General features: G+C 39.2%; 1 protein-coding gene across 1 annotated transcript; it reads left to right on the forward strand.

Moving 5' to 3' along the window:
* Positions 1 to 606: 606 nt before the first annotated feature.
* On the forward strand, positions 607 to 13,799 carry timeless (timeless circadian clock). The gene is made up of 30 exons (XM_023287165.3): positions 607 to 749; positions 2,219 to 2,351; positions 2,463 to 2,616; positions 3,148 to 3,262; positions 3,390 to 3,452; positions 3,566 to 3,667; positions 3,797 to 3,952; positions 4,032 to 4,165; positions 5,381 to 5,468; positions 5,568 to 5,744; positions 6,342 to 6,559; positions 6,656 to 6,759; positions 6,998 to 7,167; positions 7,259 to 7,384; positions 7,552 to 7,703; positions 8,040 to 8,137; positions 8,213 to 8,333; positions 8,872 to 9,073; positions 9,191 to 9,330; positions 9,722 to 9,801; positions 9,919 to 10,042; positions 10,150 to 10,232; positions 10,407 to 10,561; positions 10,745 to 10,973; positions 11,224 to 11,292; positions 11,462 to 11,580; positions 11,737 to 11,968; positions 12,844 to 12,895; positions 12,978 to 13,045; positions 13,245 to 13,799. Exons 2-30 carry the CDS (start codon positions 2,270 to 2,272, stop codon positions 13,370 to 13,372), a joined length of 3,741 nt encoding a protein of 1,246 aa, XP_023142933.2. The 5' UTR covers positions 607 to 749; positions 2,219 to 2,269; the 3' UTR covers positions 13,373 to 13,799.
* Positions 13,800 to 15,099: the final 1,300 nt, after the last annotated feature.

Here is a 15,099-nt window from a genome sequence, read left to right on the forward strand (position 1 = left end):
GGCTGAATGATGCACAAAAAAATGCATATTTTTTTTTGACAGAACGATATGTGATATGATTTTAATCAGAATGATAATATTCGCATTTTCACTGAAAACAAATATATATATAAATTATGGGTTTTTGCTGAACAAACAGATTCACTACTGCAGGCATCTCTGTAGCATTATAATGCTTCAACTAAAATTTGATTTTGTGACGATTTTTATCTTCATCCAAAAATTGCACCTCCTATGACTTGGATGTTACATAGCAGTTTCGATAATACCTCGATTAATCGTTTAGCCTTAGTACACAAAAAAAGTTCTTGCAGTTGTATAATTGTGTGTACGTCTCTTTTGCTTGCCCTGAGTATAACCTGCCAGGCAACATAGTAGCTCGAATTGCACCTTCATTCCACAGTTGTCGCAAAGTCTGAACCAGTCAGACCGAGACCGTGGCAGAAATAAAACTTTATCCTCTTTTATCTAAATCTAAAACAGACATGCTTCACTGACGAAGCTTCTTTCGTCAATTCACGACCGAAAACTGCTGCCTGAAAAGCCAAACTAAGGGCTAAAAATCACACAAAGTGACGACATTCTACGTCCGGTTTCTGAGTTTTCGCTCACTGTCTTGGCGCGAGACTTGTCCGACTTGAGACATCGGGTTGAAAACAACATTTTTCTCCTGAAACGGTTTTAACTTAATATACTAGCGGTTGTTTAACACACCACCTGGAGGGCAACAACACTGAGCGACCTTAGAGGTTAGTCTGTTGGTTTCATTTGCTTTTTTTTGAACCAGGAATAGCTTCATTTGGCGGTCAGAGCTACAGTAACTTATTAAAACTAACTAAGCTAACTCTAACCGAAGCTAACTGCTCCTGCTACACAACATTAGCAATGTGTGGAGAATGCACTGTGATTTGTAAACTGTAGACACCGACGCTAATATTTACTGTTAAATGGTGGATACTTACTTAAAAACAGTTAGCTACTTTGGTTGTGAACATTTTTAGTTATCAATGAGAGGCTACCTAACGTGAATAGTCTCCTAAAATGACACAGCTTCACAAAGTCAGCGAGTTTATCACCAAACCGTGCCAGATGTGCCATCAAGTGAGCTGCTTTTGTCAGAAATCAAAATCAGAGAGCCTTTATTGTCATTGTAAGCTTACACACAACGAAACTATGAGTCCTATTCCTCTTGGTGCATAGGAAATAAAAATTAAAAACACAAAACCACAGGACATTGAGTAATCAAACAATAAGTAGATAAAAAGTAGAAAAAATTAAATACAAACACTGGATATAAGGCTGACTGCAGAGGTGAGGCACTGTGACTAGTATAAATGGACTGCCCAGGTTCAACTTTATGTCAATGTGTTAATGACAAAGGTTTGTCATTGTGAAATATTTCTTGTATCCAAATAACTGACCAAAGAAATCCTCTTAAAGCCTAACCAGGCAGGCTGTTTACATTATAGGCAATATTCTTGTATTTTTTGTGATATTTAGACTGTATGTGTCAGGCATGTCTAGTGTCATTGTTTATATTTGGCAACAATACCACAATTAGCATGATTAATGAATTAGTTGAATATATATATACATAATTATAAATGATGTAAATAATTTTCTCTTTTGGAATTATCTTATGGGCTGTAATATTTACAACCTTCAGGAATGAAATCAAGTAATTTTAATAGTATTTCCCAAACCCTAACACTGTAGGGGCTGCAGTCATTTTTGGTAAGTTGAAATCTGCATTAGATTAGGTGACTATTGGTTAACACAACTGCATTAGTTACAAAGTAGGGCATAGAGCGTGAGAAATTGTGCAAATGGATAAGGGTAAATACTCCCACAGACCATGATCAGTTTTTGACAGATATTATTTTTTGGCACAACACTGGAACAAAATTGAGAAAACACATTATATGCTTAGGATCCTGCCCACTAAGTTAGATGTCAGTAATTGTGAGCCAGGTTAAAATGTTATTTTGTTAACAGCGTGTCTTTCCTTGCATTTCAAAACATTGCTTGAATTGACCTGAGACTAAATAATAACACATAAAAAATTACTTTCATTCTGAAAAACACAACTTTTTATGATGCTCTGTTGGCGTTGAGATTGGCTTTTCTTTTTTGTGTAATAGCCTACTAAATTTGTTTGTCTGTCCAGCTTACATAATGTCTCTTCTCCCCTTTTATATCCCACTGCATCACTCTTTAGACTGAACCCCTGCACCTTAAGGCTGGCTGATGGTGTCAGGACATACTCAGGATGAACTGTGAACTTTTAGCAACGTGCAGTGCTCTGGGTTACCTGGAAGGAGACACCTATCACAAGGAGTCTGATTGTTTGGGTGAGTGATGTTGAAATGCTAAAAGTATTTAGTTGTTATAATGATAAGATTTTGATTTTTTTTTTGGATCAAAAACACTTATCCTCTAATTGTCCTTTGTCTGTGTAACAGAGAGTGTGAAAGACTTGATCCGGTATTTACGACATGAAGATGACACTCGCGATGTCCGGCAGCAGCTGGGCGCAGGACAGATTGTACAGAATGATCTTCTACCTATTATCACTCAACATAGACAAGACAAAGCCTTATTTGATGCCTGCATCAGGTATGAAAATCTTATAAAACATCTCTCTTCAAAATACAATTTATGCTCATGTATATGTTAAGTAGACATGTAACAAATTATCAGTTCATCATAAAAATATAAATGATAATACAGTCTTACCATATGTTATGGTTAAAGTGATGCAAATATTGTGTTACATTATTGTTACACTGGTAAAAAGTATTGGTTTACTAAGCACAGTTGCATTTTAATTTACAAGAAAATGTATCATTTTTGAATGTACTATTAAGGCTATATAACTTGGTTAACAAGAATCTTTAGAGGCCCCATCTGGTATGTTCTGAATGGTATAAAAATGTGGAGGTGTAAAACAACAGCTGTGAAAGTATGAAGACACTGCCTTTCCCTCAAGCTCTTCCACAACAAGATAGGGTTATTTTTTAGCAAATTCTTTTAGCTTAAAGATTGAAAGACACATCTTGAGGACCTGTATGACTCCAGATTATTTGCTATTAAGGGCCATAGAATGGGACCTTTGACTCAAGTAACTCTTCTATGTTTTTCCCTTAGGCTCATGGTCAACCTTACTCAACCTGCCATGCTTTGTTTTGGGAAAGTCCCAGATGATCCAGTGTTTAGATTTCACTTTTTACAAGTAACTTCTCATTTACAAGCCTACAAAGAGGTATGGTAATAATATCATTAGCGTTAATATTTATGTGTTGGACACAGCTGTAATAATTTCAATATGTTTTAGGTGTACTGTAAAAACTATTGCTTTGTATTATAATGATCTGTTCTTTTGTTTGTAGGCATTTGCAAGTGAAACTGTGTTTGGCATTTTAAGCGAGACATTGTATGACCTTCTGCAACTTGTAAGTTTTCCGCTGATACACATAATCTTAGCTGTTTTGTCTCAGTGAAATGGTTCTACTTATTAATATGTTCTTGCTTTTTTGCTCTGTCTCCCTGCTCACCTTCAATTCAGGACTGGGAGCAGAGACAGGAAGAAGACAATCTGCTCATAGAGAGGATTTTACTTCTGGTCAGGAATGTACTTCACATACCTGCGAACCCCAATGAAGAGAAGGTTGGATTTTAACATAAATGCCAATAAGTGTTCTATGTTGGAGTTATCATAAAGGCTCTCCCTTTCCATTAACCTTCATCTCACTTTTACTGCCTCCTTCCCTAATCTCTGCTCTTCCTCTGGTTATAGAAAGTGGATGATGATGCCAGTGTCCATGACAGAGTGCTGTGGGCGCTTCACATGAGCGGTTTTGATGACTTGGTCAAGTTCTTGGCGTCGGCCCAGAGTGAGCAGCAGTGGAGTATGCATGTGTTGGAAATAATCTCCCTCATGTTCAGAGACCAGGTTAGACCAGGTTCATTTGGAGGTGCACATATAGTTCTCCAGTTGTTCAATGTTTAAGCATTTTTTTTTTTCTTTCCAGACACCAGAAGCTTTGGTGAGCGCCGGTCATGCTCGTTCAGCAGAAGAGAAGCAGAGGGACTCTCAGGAACTGGAATCACTGAGGCAGAAAGAGCATGCAGAGAAACGTTCCCGCACATTACAGAGAGGCACCAGGTATAGAAAAGCAAAGGGTCTTTAGTGTCTATGTTACAGGACGGCACAATGGATGTAAAAGACTTTCTTCATCCAGTCACCACTTGTGGAGCAACTTCAGTGTAGTTGCAATTAAACAACTAAGCACATTTTATACTATACTTTTGCAAACCAGTAATCTGTTCTGCTGGAAAAATCAGAAACAAGAACAAGAAAAAGTTCTTCAATACATGGCATGAGCTCCCCAGAGCAATGATCTCACCATCATGGCATCAGCCTGTGATCATGTTAGAAGACAGAAGAATGGTGACACGTTGTCCAAGATGGTTAAAACAACATACTGACCAATATTTCATAAAACCTGTACTGTGTTAATTTGTACCCTTAATATTTAAATGGGTAGCTAGCTCAGCTTTGTTTGATTGTAAATGAGTGCACAGAGCAGAAATTTTGAAAGCAGGAGAGTACAGGTACAAGGGTTTATAAACAGAGTGAAGACATTAAGAGGCAAAATGGGGTTCATAATTGTGCACTTGCATGAAAAGTAAAAATGTATTGAGCTCAAAATAGATTTTTATTGGCTCAAATTTAATTATTCTTTGTGATAATAATTTCTCAACGGAATAGAATTTAGCCTCCCAGCAAGTTGCCTCACATAAAGATCCCCATTCACTGAACTATGATATCAGGCTGCCACTTTCTGTTTGAAAGGTGTCGGAAGCTTGTGCTGTGAGCTGTAACATACAAAATTGCATGCAGTTACTAATTCTTCTGTGCAAAGAAATGATCCCTCAAAGGAAAATACTGGCCACACCAAATATTGATTGGATTTATGGTTTTGCTGTTCAGTATTGTTTGTGGAAAGTTAAGTAATAATTAATATCAGAATCAGAAAACTCTTTGTTGCCAAATGAGTAAACAGAAGGAATTTGTCGTGGTGTATAGAGAGCAGTACCTAGCAACAACAGACAGTTAAAGTGTAAATATACAAATCTTAATCTGAGAATTCTAAATAAAAAATGCTACAAGTATAAGAATTATAAGAAGTACAGTGGAGCTCCACACAGGGAGGCTGCCATCTGCGGCGCCATCTTGGATGTTATTGTATTGTTAGTGGCTTTCATTTTGGAAGCTTCCCACATTACAGCAGGTATATGTGTCTAAAGCTTGTGCACAGTAATGTATGGAGATAGTCTTTTCTGTATTAAAGTGTGTCTGTGTTGATGTTTCTCTTAGGCACTCTCGCTTTGGAGGATCTTATGTTATTCAAGGCCTCAAGGCAATAGGGGACAAAGATGTGATCTATCACAGAAATCTTCAGAATGTGAGTAGTAGTATATCTCCAATATAAGAAAATCCTAACTTTATATGTTGTGATGTTAACATATATTATTTTAATTTGTCTATGTTGTTCATTTCTTAGTTCAAGAATTACACTCATGATATGGGCAAAGCAGTGAGATGTGTTCCGAAGAGGAATCGAAAGGCCCAGGAGTGTAAGGACAAACGCCGCTCAGCCTTAAATGTTCGACTCTTCCTTCGAGAGTTTTGTGTGGACTTCTTGGACAACTGCTACAATCGACTCATGTACCTTGTTAAGGTCAGCTACTGTAACATAATGACTGTTTTTCTCAAGCAAACACAGGGATCCAATAGCCCAATAGGATTTTGATCAGCTTCAGCCTTTATTCAAACTGTTCAGCAACATCACAGAGAATCTAGACTCTCCGTCAGCGGAACATTCTCTCAGAAAATGGTTGAGCTAAAATTGGTGAATTATAAGAATGGAATCTAAATCTAAAATTCTCAGATTTAGGTTTGTTTATTATTTTACTGTCTGTTGTTGTTGCTAGACACTGCTCTCTATACACCAAGTCAAATTCCTTATGTGTACTCACTTGGCAATAAAGGCTTTCTGATTCTGATTCTCATTCTGAGTGAAGGTGCATAATTATTACTGCATTGGGACAAAACTTCTGTCTGTATGACCATAAAAGAATGTGCTTATTTGTCTAAAGTGGATCCATTTTTCAATCTCTCTTTCTTTATTTTTTACTTCAGTTATTAAAAGCATGTAGGTTTTTTGTATGTGATTGTAGAATATAATAAAACAGGAGTGCAATTTTGTAAAATGTTTAGAGGTTTCTGCACTTGAAACCAAAGTACAGTGCTAACCAGATTTTGCTTTTCTTTACAGGAAAATCTGATTCGAGAGCAGTCGCAGCAGCATGATGAGACCTATTACCTCTGGACGCTAAGCTTTTTCATGGCTTTCAACCGTGGCAACGGTTTCCGTGCAGATTTAGTTTCTGAGACCATGACGATCCGTGCTTTTCATTTTATTGAGCGCAACATTACCAACTACTATGAGATGCTGCTCACAGACCGCAAAGAGGCCACATCCTGGTCTCGCAGGTAAGGGGATCATTAGGAAGCAGGCTAATAGAAACAAGTACATAAGCTGGCCTTAGGCTGCTATCATTTGTTTTCTTCATTTTCTTGTTTTTGTAGAATGCACTTGGCACTAAAGGCATATCAAGAGCTGCTGCTAACTGTGAATGAGATGGACCGATCACAAGATGAAACCATCCGTCAGAGTTCCAGTGTTATTAAAAGTAAGTAAAACCACCAGCTCTAATTAAGGTTAATCTTTTAAGAGTACGACTTGGATATACATGAAAACATCTATTGCTGGTTTTCAGGTCAGTAAACCTTAAACAGTGTTTTGCGTATGGTTTAATCTTTACATAATGCTTCAAGTATATGGATATACTACTAAGACAATATTCAGGTTTAGTCCTAGTTTGTATCAGAAAACATGAGAAAGTTCATCTGTTTACCTTCAACTTCTAGGTAATGTATTCTACCTGATGGAGTACAGGGAGATTTTCCTGACCTTGCTCAGGAAGTATGATGAAACCAGGCAGCCTCACTCTTACCTCAAAGACCTGGTGGAGTCAACTCATCTCTTCTTACGCATGTTGGAACGTTTTTGTAAAGGTCGCAAAAATTTGATGGTGCAGGTAAGCTGTTCTATTATATTAGTTGTGTGTTTATATTTTTGCTTTTAATACCTCCCTGGAATTTTGCTGCCTTAATCTGGTATCTCTCCAGAGGAAGAACGTGAAGCGGAAAAAGTCTCAAGGTAAGAAACAACAGTCAGCAGCAGAAACTAGCCCAGAAGCCCTGGAGGAGACCTGGAAGACTGTGGAGGAAGAGTTGAAGGCTGCAGGATTTCAGGTCAGTGTGAGAATCAACCTCAAGGGGGAGCAGCTGGTAAACTCTGCACAGCATATCAGTCTGGTAATGATAAATGCTGATGCTTAAGTAGAGTCTTGTCTGGTTCAAAGTCAGAAAGGCTAGATTTACCAACAATTAATAACCACCTTTCTTTGTTCTGTCTGCAGTTGTCAGAATCTTTAACCGAAAGCATTGTGCCATTTGATGCCACGTCTGAAACTCCTCTTGAGGAGCAGCGTACTGAAGCTATGGTGCGAGTACAAGATGCTCTGCTGGCTCGACTTGGACCTGAAGCATTGGGGCTGCTGCGTGCTGCCAGGTCAGTAAGATCTGATATTATTTTTCTTATCCTTGAGAGAGAGAGCTCAAAGTGGCATTAAATTATAACTAGATTTTTCTGAACAACTGTTCAAGCCCTGAAGATTTCCATGGAAATAATATGAGAGGAAAACAGTACATCTTCATAGTTGGTGAAACAAAAAAATTTACAACTTTTACCGGTCTCAGACAGCAAACATGACTCTTATCATTCAAGTCAAACATTGCCAGTTGATTTGAATGTTCATGAAAACATTAATCCACAAAATTCCAACGGTTAATCAGACATCTCCAGTAATTAAAATGGTATTTAAGCTTTTCTTCTTGTCATATACAGAGAGGTCTGGCCGGAGGGAGATGTGTTTGGTTCAGCTGATGTGGAACCTGAAGAGGAACTGGAACTCCTCAAGCAGATCCTTCATGCCAACCTGCCAAGTAGGTTTTTTTAAAACTTATGTTCAACTCTGTGTGGCATCTTTACAGCAACTAAAAGTCCCCGTTTTATTTTAGGACCTTCTCCTCCTGATACTGGGGTAGAGGAGGATGAAGATGGGGCAGAGTTAGAAGAGGAAGAATTGGAGTCTGTCCAGGTTTCTGAAACAGAGTTTAACTTTCTAGACTTCATTAAGAGGTGAGGAAAATGGTGACTGCAACTAACGCCCATCCATCCATCCTTTATCTATACACCGCTTAATCCTCACTAGGGTCGCGGGGGGGGCTGGAGTCTATCCCAGCTGATTCGGGCGAAGGCAGGGGACACCCTAGACAGGTCGCCAGTCTGTCGCAGGGCTACATACAAAGACGAACAAGCACTCTCACATTCACACCTATGGGCAATTTAGAATAATCAATTAGCCTCAGCATATTTTTGGACTGTGGGAGGAAGCCGGAGTACCCGGAGAAAACCCACGCATGCACAGGGAGAACATGCAAACTCCATGCAGAAAGATCCCGGGAAAGCCGGGACGCGAACCAGGGACCTTCTTGCTGCAAGGCGAAAGTGCTAACCACTACGCCACTGTGCAGCCCGCAACTAACGCCCATTCTTTTAAAAGTGCTTTTCAGACAATAATCTGCTAGTACAAGCCAAATAACGCTTTTAACTTTTTTTGCAAAAACATTTTGTGACCTTCAAATGGGATGTTTGCTTTTTCTTTTGGCCCTTGCAGGTTTGCCAACCCCAGCATTGTGCGTCCATACCTTCTTCTATTAAAATCATACTCAAAAAACACACCACACACAAACCATTGCATTGCTCGAATGCTGCACCGCTTGGCAGTTGATCTCAAAATGGACGCCCTGCTTTTCCAGCTGTCTGTCTTCCACCTCTTCAACAAAATCCTCAGTGACCCCGCAGCAGCTGCTTACAAGGTACAGTAAGAGCACAAGAGAAAAACATTCTTCTGAGTTCTTGAGCAAGTTGTTTGGGATATAAAGCTTAGTGAAGATTAAACATAAGATCTAACCTTTTTTTTTCTCTCTTCACAGGAACTAGTGACCTTTGCCAAGTATGTGCTGAACCGTTTCTTTTCCCTGACAGCACAAAACAACAAGGCATATGTTGAACTGCTGTTCTGGAAAAATGTCGGGGCTGTGCGTGAGATGACGGAGGGCTACAGCAAAGATGGGTGTGTGCTCTCTTTTGTTTGTATTTATGTGGTGTGTGTCAAGTTATGCCAGTGTTACAAGTTAAAGTTACATTTGTCTAAAAATGTAAGTAAGGTCCACTACTAGTCAAAAGTTTGGACACACCTTCTCATTCAATAGTTTTTATTTAATTATTTTATACATTGTAGACTAATACTGAAGACATCCAAACTAACTAAAAGAATACATATAGAACTGTTTTAAACAAAAATGTGTTTATCTTCACTATTAATCTACAATGTAGAAAATAATACAAATAAATAAAAAGCATTGAATGAGAAGGCGTGTCCAAACTTTTGACTGATAGTGTATATGTGATTATTTATGCCTCCAAATTTAATACATCACCTCTCACTGTCTTAAATATGTCAGAGAGGGACAGAAACCAACGTGGACTGAAGAGGAGGAAGAGGAGCTGCGTAAACTCTACGAGGAGCACCGCGATTCTGAAGGTTCGCTTGTCATTTGTTTGTTTTTTCACATCTGTCGGCGGTATTGTTACCAGGTCCAGCTGCACACTTTGTTCTAAGGTTTAGCATCTTTCACTGACTGTTTATTCTTGTGCTTAGTGCCAGACATAGTGGAGACTCTGCTGCCATTACTAAGCAACAGCAACCGAAATCGGCGGCAGGTCGTGACACAACTGGTGCGCATGGGTCTGGTGGACAACGCTAAAGAACTGAAGAAGCCAAAGTATGTGCTCTACGTAAATACATAGAGGAATATATTGCAGAATGGCTCTACAGACTACGTTGATAAGTATAAAATGCTATTGTTAAAGACTTTTCTCTTATTCAAAGGAAAGGTACTCGAATTGTTCTGTGGACCGAGGAACAGGAAGAGGAGCTACAGATGCTCTTTGAGGAATACAGAGACTCTGATGGTACTCGACACCATATTATTATACACCATAATTCAATATACAATAATTCAATACATGACAGAAAAATCACTGAACCCTTGTCCCCTATCCAGTCCTTTAAAACAATCATGTCATGAATACTTCAGTGTTTGTGTGGTGACTTTAAAGTGATAAAAAGTGATAATATTTTCACAGATGTTCTGGGTAACATCCTGAAGAAACTCACAGCCAAGAGGTCCCGTGCACGTGTGGTGGACAAGCTGCTCAGTATGGGTTTGGTGTCTGAGAGACGAGAACTTTATAAGAAGAGAAGCCGCAGTGCTCAAGGAAAGAGCTCTGGGAAAGGAATGGTAGAGTTACTTTTGATGTATTTTGTTCTTGTACACTTAAACTATAAAATACATCAAGAATGTGGGAATGATGTTCATGCCTCTAGTAAAAAAAATAAATATATCATCAAAATATAATCTATTATCCATTCTATTTAGAGAAGTAGTGTTTCTACAATAAATGTAATGTATTTTCTGCCGCAGACTGAAGAAGAGTTCTTAGCCGAACTAACACAAGGTTTCCCAGATGATTCTGTGGACAGAGATGATGAAGATGAGAGGGAGGATGAGTCTGAAGAGAGTGAGGAAGAGGATGATGAAGAAGAGGAGAGAGAAAGATCACAAAATGGTGGAAGGAGGAGCCAAAGCATGAACTCCCCAGTAGAGAGAAGAGCTGATGTGGGCACCATGGTGTATGCTTTACACCAGGCAGGTGAGACGAAGGCCAAACTGCCCTGGACCCCGTGTGCTCTGTTTTCTTTATTTGGTTAAAAGCTGTCAAATCGGAGAGGTGAAATGTAGGATCCGTAATATGATGATAATAAATATTACAATGAATAAAAAGTATTTTTACACCCTTGTTTGAAAACATAAAGTTTACCTAAGACTACAGGGTAGAATTCTTTCTTAATGTACCCTTGGGATTAGTGTCATATTGTTTTGTTTTGCTTTTGATTTTAAAGGCATGTCTGGACCCTTGCTGTGGCTGCAGAATTGTTTAAACAAAACAGCAATTGATCGTGAAAACGATGGTAAGTGCCACTGTCCAAAAACAGTATGCAAACTTTTTGTGTGATATTTTTTGATTCTGTTGCTGGTGGCTTTAGCAAAGTTCTTATGAAAGTTGTCATATGTAATTAAAACATAAAGCAATTAGTACAGATTGTTGTCTTAATGAAATTATTGTTGTCCACTCCCCAGGGTTGTCCCAGCCTGTTCCACTCTTTCCTGTGACGGAGGCGAGTGAAGATGCTATGGAGAACAAAAGCTTCCTGAGGTTGTTGCGCAAACTGGGAATGCGAGCACCTGCAGATGAACAGGTGTGTTTTGTGTATGATGTCATTTGACCTCATTCTAATTATATCCCATCAATCTACTTTTTTTGCTGTGATTTGAAATAATGGAAAACGAAAACTATACACCTGAAAGTTGACAAAACCCTAACTGGAGTTTACTTGTCACTGGTCTGTAATTAGGAGTGCTTCTGGAGGATTCCAGCAAAGATCAGTGCTTCTCAGCTCCGAAGTACAGCTGCAGCTCTTAGTCCAAGAGAGGACGAGCCTGGTGAGGAGCAGAACGGGTCCATGAGTCCAGCCAGAGAACCTCAGCAGGTGGAGGATGAGGAAGACTCAACTGAACAAAGAGCTCAGGCTCTCAGAGCTCTGCTACTCGCACGCACGAGGAAACGCCACACCTCTGAGGATACAGGTATGTGTGGGAGTTTCATCCTCTGCACCTTGTGTCAGATGGCACAATTTAATTATAGCTTTCTCACAGAGCTGAGCATTAAGTTACACGGTGCACATAAAACTTGTCTCTTTTATAGCCTGCTTTGGTTGTCAAATAGCCAAGAATGTGCTAGTGAAACTGAGTATTAATGTAAATAGTTTGCTTATCCTTCAGCTTCCTGACAGTATAACAAAGATGACTGAATAGCACAGAGGTAGGTTACAGGGGCAGAATACTGACAGTTTCTGAGCTTAAGAGTAGAGGTGTAAATTGCCGGGAAAACCGAAACGTAAAAAACAGCAGCACAAAGCCACAATGTTTAAAGTGGAGTGTAAAATCACGCATCATAATATGGTTACTCCAGTGTATCTGTAGTGTAAAAATAGTTCAGCTGCCTGATGACGCAGATTCAGACAGGGAGGATCTATCTGGTCCTGTGAAGCAAAAATGGGAGATGGTCAGAGGATGATGGGGATTAATGCCATTCTTTAATGGACTGCTAAACCTTCAGACAGGAGGTACATGAGGATCTCTCAAGTTGCTTCAAAGTGGATGCAGCCCTCTGGAGGTCTGCTGTCTAGACTGTGGAAAAATCTATCATCAGAATACCAAACAATCTATAGAAACAGGGCCTTAGACCTGTCCCTGTGGATATATAGATCCAATTAAGAATTTCATTTTGTTTTCGCATTAATAAGCAATTTATCAATGCTTTTGCTTTGTCATGGTTCACTGAAGGGAGACTTTAAGATGTCACATTTTAAACCACTTCAAGTCTGTTGTTCTTAATCTACTGCTAATCAGGGATAAGTGGATGATTTTGATAACTGTTCAGATTTTCCCTTTGTTTTCAGCTCCTGTGTCAGCTGCCACTCCTGCTGATGACACCGACACTGTAATTGAGAGGTGAAGCATTGTAGGATTTTATTAAGGAATCAAGACAAACCACTGCAGAGAATCATCTTAGTTTTTCGTGTATTCACTTCAGGTCCCAGGAGAAGACTTCTACCAAAAGAAGCAGAAGCAGGGTTTTGGATGATGATGAGGAGGAGAATGGTATTGTGCTCTTGCTGCTATTTTAATGTATTGCTTAAATAATTAGGTGAGCCGCGACAGAAAACTTCTAAGCTAAAAGTTCAAAGCGAAACAAGTTGAAATCATCGCTTCTTATTTCATGCCTAGCCTTATGTCTGTATCTGTATGTTTAATAAGGCTGTAACTGTTGCATTTGACCCTCACATTGCTGTCTTTACAGAGGATGACTCCACTGTGATGGATATGGATGCAAATGGTGATGATGATTCAGACAGGGAGGATATCTCTGCTCCGGTAAAGCGAAGACGGAAGATGGTCTTAATCGATGAAGAGGAAGATGAGGATTAGTGACATACTTTAATGGACCGTAAAAACTGCAGGCAGGAGGCTCTCTGGAGGTCCTTAGTCCAGGCAGCAGAAACTATTAATGGAATACCAAGCAATCCAGGGAGGTAGGGTCTTTGTACTGTCCCTGTGGATACATAGGTCCTGTTAAGCATTTTCGCCTTGTCATCTCTTTTCCTGAACAACTGATTCTGTGTTTGTGTTGTTATGGTAAATAAGTTCTCCCAGTCCTCTTTTTTGCCAGTTCTTTTTCTCTCTGCATTCCCAACATGGACATCATTGTGTGATAAACTCCTTTAATTCATTTTGGATGTCAGAATTGTTGCATGTGTACAAACACTTTAGACTTTTCACTTATTTTCAATGTTGACTCTGGATTACACAGTAAAATATGAGGATATTAATAAATAAAACAGCACTGTTATCAGATTACAGTGGCCCTTTGACTGTTTTATGACTTTGTTGCACTACACTACTTTTAACACTAGAGGGCAGATATATGTTATTCACCTTGTGAATTAAGTGTAGGAGTATTTGAATTTATACTCCTATTAAGTGTTTATTAGGGTCCGAGCACCGACGGTGCGGAGGACCCTATTGGAATGCAAGGAATTATTTATTATTATTATTATTATTATTATTATTATTATTATTATTATTATTATTATTATTATTAGGGTCCGAGCACCGAATGGTGCGAAGACCCTATTGGAATGCAAGGAATTATTAGGGTCCGAGCACCGACGGTGCGAAGACCCTATTGGAATGCAAGGAATTATTATTATTATTATTATTATTATTATTATTATTATTAGGGTCCGAGCACCGACGGTGCAGAGGACCCTATTGGAATGCAAGGAATTATTTATTTTTATTATTAGGGTCCGAGCACCGACGGTGCGAAGACCCTATTGGAATGCAAGGAATTATTATTATTATTATTATTATTATTATTATTATTATTATTCTTTGTGCGACGGGAAATCGCCATTTTTGGCGGCCTTATCATACCCCAAAACGCGTGAAACTTGGCATGCTCATCAGGACTGGCGAAAAATTTGATATTTTATGGGATTTGCGCATGTGTGGGGCAAAATGGCTCCATAGCGCCCCCTGGAAAATTGAAAATTTGGTCATTAGGCCAACTTGCACCACGTTTCATCTACAGTTACAAAATTTTGTAGGCATATTCAGCACATCAGGAAACCCAAAAAAGTCAATCATGGCCACGCCCTAAACCCAACAGGAAGTCGGCCATCTTGAATTAGCTGTAAATTTTTTAAAATTAATAACTCATCGGGGATAAGTCCGAGAGACATCAAATTTGGCCAATATATGCAAACACGCGACCTGATGAAAAGTTATCAAAATGTTCATCTCATTTCAAAGGGCGTGGACATGGCGACTCCCAAAAAAATGGATCCTTCGCCATGAAACAGGAAGTGGTGCCTAACTCTGCTGTACATGCTCCAATCTGCCTGAAATTTTACATGCGTGATTGGAGTCCGGCCCTGACAACATACATGTGGTTATATGCATTGACAGTCATAGCGCCACCTTGTGGTATCAGGAAATTGACATTTTTTACATTTTCAGGTACTATTCTAAGCAGGTTGATCAGATTCACCTCAAATTTGGTGACATAAGCCAGAACACATTGATGATGATTCCCAGAGAAAATGGTGGCTCGTCATCAAAGGGCGTGTCTGTGGCGGCGCGGCGAATTTCGA

This window comes from Amphiprion ocellaris, chromosome 5 (genome assembly GCF_022539595.1).
Source record: "Amphiprion ocellaris isolate individual 3 ecotype Okinawa chromosome 5, ASM2253959v1, whole genome shotgun sequence".
Lineage (NCBI taxonomy): Eukaryota > Metazoa > Chordata > Actinopteri > Pomacentridae > Amphiprion > Amphiprion ocellaris.

Coding starts and splice junctions, on each gene's coding strand:
- timeless (XM_023287165.3), top strand. CDS start 2,270: ATGAACTGTGAACTTTTAGCAACGTGCAGTGCTCTGGGTTACCTGGAA. Junction 3,953..4,031: donor CCCTCATGTTCAGAGACCAG/GTTAGACCAGGT, acceptor TTTTCTTTCCAG/ACACCAGAAGCTTTGGTGAG. Junction 7,168..7,258: donor GCAAAAATTTGATGGTGCAG/GTAAGCTGTTCT, acceptor GTATCTCTCCAG/AGGAAGAACGTGAAGCGGAA.